This window comes from Schistocerca nitens, chromosome 1 (assembly GCF_023898315.1).
Source record: "Schistocerca nitens isolate TAMUIC-IGC-003100 chromosome 1, iqSchNite1.1, whole genome shotgun sequence".
Lineage (NCBI taxonomy): Eukaryota > Metazoa > Arthropoda > Insecta > Orthoptera > Acrididae > Schistocerca > Schistocerca nitens.
Window position 1 is genome coordinate 1068392687 of NC_064614.1, and position 12402 is coordinate 1068405088.

The window sequence follows — 12402 nt, forward strand, 5'->3', positions numbered from 1 at the left end:
TGGAAAGAAGACAGTGATCTCTGGTCACATGAGTATAGGATAATATCAACAGCAGCAGGAATTGGTATAACGGGAGTAGGATTCTCTATGAATAGGAAGGTAGGGCATAGAGGTGCAACTATGAACAGTTCAGTGATAGGGTTGTGGTTATCAGAATCGACAGCATACCAACAACGACAACGATAGTTTAGGCATACACCCCGACGTCTTAAGCTGAAGATGAAGAGACGAGAAAGTATATGACGATATTGAAAGGGAAACACAGTACGTAAAGGGAGATGGAAATCTAATAGTCTTGGGGGACTGGAATGCAGTTGTAGGGGAAGGAGTCGAAGAAAAGATTACAGGAGAATATTGGATTGGGACAAGGAATGAGTGAGGAGAAAGACTAATTGAGTTCGCCGGCCGCGGTGGTCTAGCGGTTCTAGGCGCTCAGTCAGGAACCGCGCGACTGCTACGGTCGCAGGTTCGAATCCTGCCGCGGGCATGGATGTGTGTGATGTCCTTAGGTTAGTTAGGTTTAAGTAGTTCTAAGTTCTAGGGGACTTATGACCACAGATGTTGAGTCCCATAGTGCTCAGAGCCATTTGAACCATTTTTGAACTAATTGAGTTCTGTAATATATTTCAGCTAGTGATAGCGAATAGTCTGTTCAAGAATCACAAGAGGAAGAGGTATATTTGCAAAAGGCAAGATGATTCGGCAAGATTTCAGTTAGATTACATTATGGCTTTGTAAGGGGTACCCAGGAGCAGATATGGACTCAGATCACAATGTAGTAGTGATGGAGAGTAGGCTGAAGTTTAAGATATTAGTCAGGAAGAAGCAATACGCAAAGAAGTGGGATATGGATGTACTAAGGAATGACGAGATACGCTCGAAGTTCCTTAAGGATATAGATCCAGCAATAAGGCATAGCTCAGTAGGCAGTACATTTGAAGAGGAATGGACATTTATAAAAAGGGAAGTCACAGAAGTTGTAAAGAAAAACATAGGTACAAAGAAGGTAACTGCGAAGAAACCACGGGTAACAGAAGAAATAATTCAGTTGATTGATGAAAATGTTCAGGGAAATTCAGGAATACAGAAATACAAGTCTCTGAGGAATGAAATTAATAGGAAGTGCTGGGAAGCTAAGACGAAATGGCTGCATGAGAAACGTGAAGAAATCGAAAAAATATGATTGTCGGAAGGACCGACTCAACATATAGGAGGGTTAAAATAAACTACGGTGAAATTGTAAGCAAGGGTGGTAACATTAAGACTCCAACGGAAATTCACTGTTAAATGCAGATGAGAAACCGGCTAGGTGGAAACAGTACACCGAAGACCTCTGTGAGAGGATAGATTCGTCTGATGTGGTAGAAGAAGAAACAGGAGTCGATTTAAGGTGACAGTGGATCCATTGTAAAATCAGAATTTAAGAGGGCTTTGGAATACTTAAAATCAAATAAGGCACAAGGGATAGCTAACATTCCATTTGAATTTCTAAAATCATTGGGGCAAGTGGCAACAAAACGACTATTCACGTTGGTGTATAGAATGTAAGAGTCTGGCGACATACCATTTGAGTTTCGGAAAAGAATCGTCACACAACTTCGAAGCCTGCAAGAACTCGCAAGTCCGAGAATTATCGCACAATCAGCTTAACAGCTCATGCATCCAAGTTGCTTACGAGAGTAATATACAGGAGAATGGATAAGAAAATTGAGGATGTGTTAAATGACGATCAGTTTAGCTTTAATAAAGATAAAGGCACCAGAAAGGCAATTCTGACGTTGCGTTTAATAATGGAAGCAAGACTAAGAAAAATCAAGGCACGTTCATAGGATTTGTCGACCTGGAAAAAGCTTTAGACAATGTAAAATGATGCAAGATGCTCGAAATTCTGAAAAAAGAGGGGTAAGCTATAGGGAGAGACTGGTCATATACAATATGTACAACAGTCAAGAGGGAATAATAAGAGTGGATGAACAAGAACGAAGTGCTAGTATTAAAAAGGATGTAAGACAAGGATGTAGCCTTTCGCCTCTACTGTTCAATCTGTACGTCCAGGAAGCAATGATGGGTATGTTAGACGAACGTGTATCACTATTCGTATTGAAAATATAGTGGGTGCTTTGACGACTAGTAGTACGGCGTGACTCGGATTTGATTCTAGGCTAGCGTTTCCCATTTGTGGTAGTCTCATACTTTTTAGGCCGAAGAAAGAGTTACTTACATGAAAAAGCAACGCCGTAAAGGTGCCAATTAGAAAGTCTAGCACCTGAATGTTGGGCAATCTTTGTTTAGGCAAACATTCAGTAGCGCGTGCCATCGCCCCGCAAGGCGGGGAAATGGAAAATGGGAAATGGAAAAATTCAATTTGCGAAAGATATTATGAAACATTTTAAAATCATATGTTGTTGATAAAAAGTTTTATCCGATATTGGATTCCTGGTGAGTACCAAAAAAATATCGTCATGTGTGATAGCTTGTTTGTTGATAGTGAGGGTCAACCGACTTGCAGTAGAAGTAATACCTCGAAACTGCACACCATGTGAGGTATATTTTTATCGCCAAATTAAAAAAAAATATTTCGATGCTTGAAAACTGCAGTTTGCTTCTGGATACCTAGCGGGAATTGCAGAGCTGCGCGGATGAAGTGACAACTCAAGGCATAATTTATGATCAACGTTCGACACCGATTTTTGAGGTAGTATTATCGTGTGCGAGGTATCCATAAAAATTAATTCCAGAAACAGAGATATTTTTAAATGCAAACCAAATCTGTTTTTCACCGAAACTTCTGAAGGAACGATGTAACTGCGGGAAGACTGCATTAATTAGATGTTCTTAGTGTCACGAATATATTTACCTCGAATGTTTATTGAAAGAAATTGAGGAGATGTAACAGACTGAGTGAAAGAGGCACTGTAAAGTGACCAAGACTAAACTTTTAATTCTTCACTAATCCAAGTCGATAGAGAAATTTGTTACTATACATTATTGATTTACTCATCTTATTAACCGTCCTATTCCTATCATTTTCAAAATACAAATGAAGAAAAGTTTCAGAATGCATCGGGGAACTGAACACAGATCCCTTGTTCCGCAGCCAGATGTCTCGGTCATTACGCCAGTTGCACATCCATTGAACAGTGTTTAAACTTGTACATACATAAGCGGTTGCGCAAAAGATTCCTCCCTCGATTTCTAGGAAAATATGCAATGCCGGCTACTATATACGATGACAATAAATGCTCATTTTCAACTAGCTATCGATCCCATTATTTCTGAGACGACAGCGAGCCATTATATTTAGAGGTACTTTTCTCCAAAAAGGGGAAGGGGTATGAGCCAAGATGTGTACACGCTACATGTCAAATATCTGCCAAACCGGATGGTCGTGTCTGAGACCATCCCCGTGTTTGTAAAAGCGCTACCTGCGCTGGACATTGCATCTAAGATACAGCTTTAGTAAAGCAATATTTTATTTGGAACTAGAAACAAACCATCGTCGTTTTCCGTTGTGTGTGTGTGTGTGTGTGTGTGTGTGTGTGTGTGCGTGTGTGGTTGCGTGTGACAGAGAGAGAGAGAGAGAGAGAGAGAGAGAGAGAGAGACGTCTTCACATTTTCTTTGTTTTCTGTAGGAACTTCAGTCCTCGATATTTTAGATGTAATCCATTTCAGAACATTAAATCGACGCTTTTTAGCAGCTCCCTGCAAATTTTGTTATGCAGATGTGTGGCGCTAGCCCTCTGACTAAACAATATACACGGGCTGTCTAGAAAAGTACTGTTGCACATGCTTCAAAGACCAGCAGGGATTTCTTCCATCACTGCAGCTCTTCATGAAGAATAGGCTGCCATAGCCCACCTGTTTGGAAAAGCATTTGAAGAATGGAAACTGTCATTTAAGAGTTGTCCAGAGGGTTTAATATTTCGCGTAAATAAACGGATTACTTTGATTAGGTAGAGAAACGACACAGCAAGTCGGTCTACATATTGTAAGTAGGCTGTTTGGGTTTTTATGTTGGTAACGTCACGTAGCGCTCTGTATGAAAATCACTCACTGACTGTGCTGTGTGCAGTCTGTGGCTAGTTTGCATTGTTGGAATATTTGCTATTGTTGTGTTGGGCAGTTGGATGTGAACAGCGCGTAGCGTTGTGCAGTTGGAGGTGAGCCGCCAGCAGTGGTGGATGTGGGGAGAGAGATGGCAGAGTTTTGAGAGCGGACGATCTGGACGTGTGTCCACCAGAAAAAAGGAAATTTGTAAAGATGGATGACTTTTGAACATTATTAAGGTAAATACATTGTTTGTTCTCTATCAAAATCTTTCATTTGATAACTATACCTATCAGTAGTTAGTGCCTTCAGTAGTTAGAATCTTTTATTTAGCTGGCAGTATTGGCGCTCGCTGTGTTGTAGTAGTTCGAGTAACGAAGATTTTTATAAGGTAAGTGATTCATGAAAGGTATAGGTTATTGTTAGTCAGGGCCATTCTTTTGTAGGGATTATTGAAAGTCAGATTGCGTTGCGCTAAAAAATTATTGTGTGTCAGTTTAGTGATGATCAGAATAAGTAAAGAGAGAACTGTCTGAGTACGTTGAGTTTTGCTCAAGTGTTTGAAAATCAAATAACGTAAGAGGTTTTCCAGCACAGTGATTTATAAATTTTTCTAAGGGGATGTTACAATATGAATTAGTACTATGTAAGAAATGAGCATCGTAGGTGTATTGAGAAGCTGCTGGCAGCTATCTGCAGTGCTGGTAACAGTCAGACGTAGTAGCAGACTCACCTCTCCGTTCTCGGGCGGGTCTCCATTGCCAAAAGTCGAGGTGACCACCAGCAGCAGCGCCTCGTGCTCGATGCTGCTCATGTCGTAGTCGGCCATGCAGTAGACCTGGAACACACGGAACCACCACAGTGAGACCGACAGTTGTCAACCGAGAATTACAATATTAGATGATAAGCAAGCTGACAACTATTAGTGGACATAATACGAGATGTATCCATTCTTCCCCTTTATGAGAGATTGAGCTCTGCTGGGTAGACTTCTAATGAGGTGTTTTAATTTTTTGGCAGCCCATTCTTCTTCGGGAGTCGAAACCAGAGAAGTTATTGATGTTGGAATGCGGGCTCTAGAGTGAAGTCGACGTTCTCAGTCTGTAATGCTATTGTAAATATAATACTACCATTAATCTGTATATAGGGTGCGCCAAAAAAATGTATACACACTTTGAAGCGTCATAGAGAATTTATTTCCCGTTCTACAATGTTAAATTTCTGGAAATGGAAAGATTAAAGTCCAATTGCAAAATTAAATGTACTTTGCAAATGTGATTAATGTTCAAACTGGTGGCCTTCAGCATCAATACATTTCTGAGTACGAGTCACCACTGATTCCGTACATCGTACCAAAGTGTCCAATGAGATTTCTGCGCACACCGCCAGAATCTCATTCCAAAGTGTGTCCAGGTTACGTGGTTTACGTTTGTACAACTCATCTGTTACTGTGCCCCATAAGAAGAAATCCAGCGGCGTAAGGTCTGGAGAGCGTGCAGGAAACTCGATTGGTCCCCTGCGTCCTATCCACTGGCCTGGCACATTGTGATCCAGGTATGCTCGTACGTCCCTGTGATAGTGCCGCGGGGTGCCATCTTGTTGGAAATAAAACTCATCATTACCGTATAATGGTACGGAATGTGGAGTCAGCAAGCATTGTTAGGTACGTTTCTCCAGTAACAGTACCTTCAAAGCGGAAAGGCACAATGAGTCCCCTTGCAGACAAACCACACCACACATTTACACCAGACAAATTCACAGCCTTTTCAACTGTAATGTGAGGATTGTCTTCAGCCCAGTACACACAATTGTGCCTATTGACAGTTCCATTGAGTTTCAATTGGGCTTCATCCGACAAAATGATGCTACCCATAAATCCCGGTTCACGTCTCACCATCCCCTGAACTCATTCACAAAATTCTAACCTTCGATCTGGATCGTCGTCACTTAGCTGTTGCACCAGCCTTGGAATGTACACACGAAACTTGCCTTTCTTCAGAATGCGTAGCACACTACTAGCACTTACATTGCTCTCAGGGTGCCGCTTGCCTTGAAGATTTTTGAGGCGAACGCTGAAACAGTTCAAAGACCGCAGTTGTAGAATCATCTCTTGTAGCTGTACGAGGTCGCCCTGATCGAACTTTATGCACATCATACACTGTTCCACGAATTTCGAATTTGTCTCGTAGAAGTGTAGTTGTTAACCTTGAAGGTGGTTCTGTTCGATACTCACTTCTCCACTGTCTTCAAACCGCAGCTACATTGGCTCTGAGCACTATGGGACTCAACTTCTGAGGTCATTAGTCCCCTAGAACTTAGAACTAGTTAAACCTAACTAACCTAAGGACATCACAAACATCCATGCCCGAGGCAGGATTCGAACCTGCGACCGTAGCGGTCTTGCGGTTCCAGACTGCAGCGCCTTTAACCGCACGGCCACTTCGGCCGGCCCCGCAGCTACATTCTCAAACTTCGAGTACCACTTAATTATCTGCTTCCGCGCTTCAAAGCTCAAACGCACGTCCGCCATGTTGCAGTTACTTCCTTGCCACTGCTGCCACATGTTGAAGAAACATAACATTACTTTCTCACAGATATTTAACCTTGCCGGCCGAAGTGGCCGTGCGGTTAAAGGCGCTGCAGTCTGGAACCGCAAGACCGCTACGGTCGCAGGTTCGAATCCTGCCTCGGGCATGGATGTTTGTGATGTCCTTGGGTTAGTTAGGTTTAACTAGTTCTAAGTTCTAGGGGACTAATGACGTCAGCAGTTGAGTCCCATAGTGCTCAGAGCCATTTGAACCATATTTAACCTTGCAGAACGGGAAATAAATTGTCTATGACAGTTCAAAGTGTGTATACATTTTTTGACGCACCCTGTATTTAAAAATTTTTTTGTTCTGTGGTGGAATGGAAAAGGTGGTGGGGCGCGCGAGTGAGAATTGGCGCGCAAGTGGCATATATAGTCGGTAGCTGCACTGCAAGTGGTGAACACGCATTACATTGGTCAAGCACTAGAGGGCCCCGAATTTACCTGCAAGACTGGGTTTTGGCCTCGGACGTGTTCTACATGATTGGCGCAGTACGGCAATAAATTAATAGCTCAGAAATTTGCAATTCTATCGTCGCCATCAAGAGGAAGCAATGTTACTACGCAGCACTGCCTCACGCCAGCTTCGACATCAGTAACAGGCAAAGTACTTTATTTAGAAGTGTATCACAGTATGAACCATCCATCTTCAATCAGTGGAATATAAGTGTTAAATGTACCTTTGTGTTTAACCGTGATTTTCCTACGTCACTTACCTCAGTAGCGTCCTTACCTAAACGAATTTATTCCGAGTATCCTGATGTTTATTGAAGCTTGAATAATAGTAAATTACTGGCAATAGTACTGTTTTGGTAGTAAACTCTGAAAATCATTATTAAATACTAAATTTCGCACGTATCAGTTTAAGGGCCACCGCTTTGCGTGAACATGAGGATAAGTTTTCAATAGCATTTCTGAAAGTAAAGTAACATAGTTGTTTAACTGCAACAATCTTAACAGTAATTGTTCGTGTTGCTTCTCCATGTCAAAGAAAGCTAGACAAATATCGGTGTTAGTAAAGCATTAACAAATAACAGTCCTAAAGAAATGAAATTTAGTCGTGTTAAATAATAGTTTTGGTCATATGAATGAGAGCTATAAGTTTAATATTTTTTTGTATCCTTGGTGAAACATATGTGTGTCTTCTTTAAATAATTACTGAAGTATAGTGACAAATTCCATAAGTAACAGAAAATGGGATTAATAATACTTACTGCCAAGTGACTGTAGTAAGTGTAAGTAGTTATTTATTCAGTGTAGAAAATTGATTTCATATTTTTGTGTAGACACTGTGCCCGATTTGGGCTGGCGGCCGTTTTATTAAGCGAAACAGTTTATTGTCATAACAGGCTTTGTCTGATAAAAGGTTTCAAAAAGTAATTATTCTCACTGCTTTCCCCCCAGACTGTATGATTCAGAGAAAAATAGTTCGATACTTTACCATTGGGTTGAACACGGTTAAAATCTCTCTCCGACAGTCGATGGTTTGGAGGGTCAGTGCTGCGTGATTTTGTGGTGGTGTTCCTGCCGCTACTTACTGTACAGTTCTGACATCCCGAATCGCGGATCTTCCGTCTTTACAGTGGTAGAACGTAAACGTTCTGGTACCGTATTGACGAGAACGCGAAAGTAGCGTTGCAAGTCCAGAGATGTTCCTTTGGGTTTAGGTCGGAACTCTGAGCTAGCCAGTCCCTTTCTGGAAAGTTATTGTCCACAAACGATTCCTTCACAGGTGCTGCTTTACGACAGTATGACAGGATGCATTCTCTTGCTGATGCATACAATGATCGTGACACCCCCACTCCATCCCCTGCCCCCACCCCTCGCCACCAGATCCGCATAGGCATGCGTATTAAGGCGGCACTTCCAGGACGGGGAGGTCCGCCAGCCCTCGTTCGAATCCGCCCGGCGGATTAAAGACGGAGGTCGGCGTGCCGGCCAGCCTGGATGTGGTTTTTACGCGGTTATCCACATGTGACTAGATGAATACTGGACTGGTTCCCCAGTCCCGCCTTATTTATACATTTCGTAAACATTTAGAATACTTTGAAACTTCGGGACACTTGAGATATGAATAACACCAAACGCAGACAGTTGTGATACACACTGTAAGCGTATTGTCATATCGCTGGCTTAGTTGTGGAGTATCTTTGCGGGCAGCCGCGTCTGTCGAGTCGAGCACCGGACACGGAAGTGTTATGTTGTGTAGTGTGTAGCTGTGCATGTGAGAGGCTCGAAATGTTCAAACGTGTGTGAAATCTTATGGGACTTAACTGCTAAGGTCATCAGTCCCTAAGATTACACACATCCTAAGGACAAACACACACACACCCATGCCCGAGGGAGGACTCGAACCTCCGCCGGTACCAGCCGCACAGTCCATGACTGCAGCGCCTTAGACCGATGTGAGAGGCATTGTTAGTATGGAAGTTGAAGTGTTGCTGCAAGTGCTGTTACAGTGAAGTGATAAAATAGGTAAATGATTCGGAGGAAAATGCGTCAAGAAGTAATTTAAAAATGAGCAGTGCTGCTGATAACGTATTTGTGTATCCTCTCGTTGCGTGTCGTACCGTACTGTATCAATCATCCGCGCCGTGTTCGGTCTCCCAGAATGAACTACTGTGAATGAGTAATACTATTTACCACACAAAAGAGCATTTAAGTGCCATTGTCTCGTAGCGAGCGTGAGAACGTGCGCTCGATCATCGCGTTTCCGCAATATCAACAATCGGCCGCGCCGCGATGGTTACGCGTACGCTCGTAGAAGTGAGAATTGAGAACTGAAAAATTAACTTTACGAACAGTGTTATATCATTACTAGTGTCACGGAGGACTATTACAGGTATCTGTAGGTGTGACGAGTATAAGAACTTTCGAGCGATCATTCGGCTTCCGCATATCAACAATTACCCGCATCGTGTCGGTTACGCGTACGCTCGTCTGAGTGATATTGTGGACAGATAATCATCAAGATTGTTAATTGGCATAAACTTTTACGACTTAGAATGTAAACAGTGCAACCTGCATTTTTCTTTTATCGTCTCGGTATATAGTTGTTCATACCAAACGTAAGACAGTGTTGTGATTTGACGTTGAGTGGCTCCCATAACTCGCTTGCATATTTCTATAGATAATTCCAGGCAAGCCAGCAGCAGTGTGGAGCAGAACAATACGACCACTGTGGGATTACCAGGTACGTGGTGTGGACAGGGCGCACGGTCAAGTAACAGTCCGAAACGACAAACAGTTTAAAGGTACCACCCCACCCAATTGCACCCCCGGGCGTGTTACAACACGTTCCGTTCTGGGGGCGAGGTAACGGGATGGCGCCCATGAGGGAATCCGGCAATCCATTAAACATGCCAATTCATTTTATAACCGTGCCGATCCTGCACAGATGTGGGTAAGAACTGTTCCTCTACTGTACGCAATACACAGTGAAGTAAAATGTGTTCATATCCTTCCGCGTTTGGCGTTTTCTCAAGGGAACGACACACAAACCAAGAAAAACACCCCCTTACCGTAACGCCACTTTCTCCGTAGTTGACTGTTGGCATTACACGTGACGGCAAATTAGGTTCTCCAGGCATCCGCCGATCCCAAACCCTTCCATCGGATTGCCGCAGTCATTCACTGCCCATGGCGTCGCTCTTTGCTCCAGCTCAAGCGTCGCTTAGCAATGAGCACAGAGATGTGTGCCTTATGAAGACCTGCTCGACCATTGTAACCAATTTTTTTGACTGCCTAAGCACAGTTATTGTGCTAGTTGGACTTCTACCAGTACTTTCGAACCCAGGGGTGATCCTTCCGCTGATTTCATGTAATTTTTACATTCATGCTCTGCAATTTCCGAAAGTCCCTGTCCGTCAGTACATTAGGTGCCTGGTCTTGGTTTTGATATCGTTGTTCCTTTGCGTTTCCACTTCACATCACCAGCAGTCGACTTGAGCAGCTTTATAAGCTGGATTTGTTACTCAGGTGACGTTCGGAGTCACTGAACTCTCCTCACCAGTCCTTTTTGCTGTAACTGTTCTCTGCTAACAATACACTAACTCCCATCTTCTCTTATCCCGGCGGCTCCGCCTTTCGTGACATCTAGTGGTCAACTCTACTGTAGGAGAAGGCGCATACTTTTGATCGGGTAGCATACACGTTATAGTAAAGTTTTTGGCGTGTTTCAAATGGTTCAAATGGCTCTAAGCACTATGGCAATTAACATCTGAGGTCATCAGTCCCCTAGACTTAGAACTACTTAAACCTAACTAACCTAAGGAGATCACACACACATCCATGCCCGAGGCAGGATTCGAACCTGCGACCGTAGCAGCAGCGCAGTTCAGGACTCAAGCGCCTAGAACCGCTCGGCCACATCGGCCGACTGTGGCGTGTTTATCGCGGCACTCTTGAGGTTTCACCCCAATAAGCAGGCGGCGGCGAAGCTGTAGGGACTTTTCTGGCTGGTAGTGGCAAGTGATTAGCTTTACTGCGATCTACACTATATCGTCAAAAGTATCCGGACACCTCCAAAAACATACGGTTTTCATACTGGGTGCATTGTGCTGCCTCCTACTGCCAGGTACTCCATATCAGCGACCTCAGTAATCATTAGACATCATGAGAGAGCAGAATGAGGCGCTGCGTGGAACTCACGCACTTCCAACGTCGTGAGGTAATTGAGTGCCATTTGTATCATATGTCTGTACGCGAAATTTCCACACTCCTAAACATCCCTAGGTCCACTGTTTCCGATGTGATAATGAAGTGGAAACGTGAAGGGACACGTACAGCACTAAAGCGTACAGGCCGACGTCTATTGACTGAGAGAGATGGCCGACAGTTGGAGAGGGTCGTAATGTGTAATAGCAGACATCTATCCAGACCATCACACAGGAATTTCAAACTACATCAGGAGTGAGAAAACTTGGATTTTATGGTCGAACGGCTGCTCATAACCTACAAATTACGCCAGCAAATGCCAAACGACGGCTCGCTTTGTGTAAGGAGCGTGAACATTGGACCATTGAAGAGTGGAAAAACGTTGCGTGGAGTGACGAATCATGGTACACAATGTGGCGATCCGATGGTAGGGTGTGGATATGGCGAATGCCCGGTGAACGTCATCTGCCAGCCTGTGTAGTGCCTCCAGTAAAATTCGGAGGCGCTGGTGTTATGGTGTGGTTGTATTTTTCATGGAGGGGGCTTGCACCCCTTGTTGTTTTGCGTGGCATTATCACAGCACAGGCCTACATTGATGTTTTAAGCACCTTTTGGATTCCCACTGTTGAAGAGCAATTCGGGGATGGCGATTGCATCTTTCAAAAGGATCGAGCACCTGTTCGTAATGCACGGCCTGTGGCGGAGTGGTTACACGACAATAACATCCCTGTAATAGACTGGCCTGCACAGAATCCTGACCTATATCCTATTGAACACCTTTGGGATATTTTGGAACGCCGAAGTCGTGCCTGGCCTCACCGACCGACATCGATACCTCTGCTCAGTGCAGCACTCCGTGAAGAATGGGCTGCCATTCCCCAAAAAACCTTCCAGCACCTAATTGAACGTGTGCCTGCGAGAGAGGAAGCTGTCATCAAGGCTAAGGGTGGGCCAACACCATATTGAATTCCAGCATTACCGATGTAGAACCCCACACACTTGTAAGTCATTTGCAGCCTGGTGTCCGGATACTTTTGATCACATAGTGTAGCTTTAACACATATTGCAACAGTCCGCACCAGGCGAAAGCGACCTCTCTCATAATACAGGTT

The 12402-nt window shown here is 43.7% G+C and overlaps 1 protein-coding gene across 1 annotated transcript in view; it reads right to left on the bottom strand.

The window, feature by feature from the left end:
* The window catches only part of LOC126198198 (nitric oxide synthase, salivary gland), a 730749-nt gene that overhangs the window by 114702 nt on the left and 603645 nt on the right, over window positions 1-12402 (bottom strand). The window contains exon 12 of the mRNA XM_049934702.1: window positions 4781-4885. Within this exon, the coding sequence (XP_049790659.1) occupies window positions 4781-4885 (105 nt within the window). The remainder of the gene's footprint in view (window positions 1-4780; window positions 4886-12402) is intronic.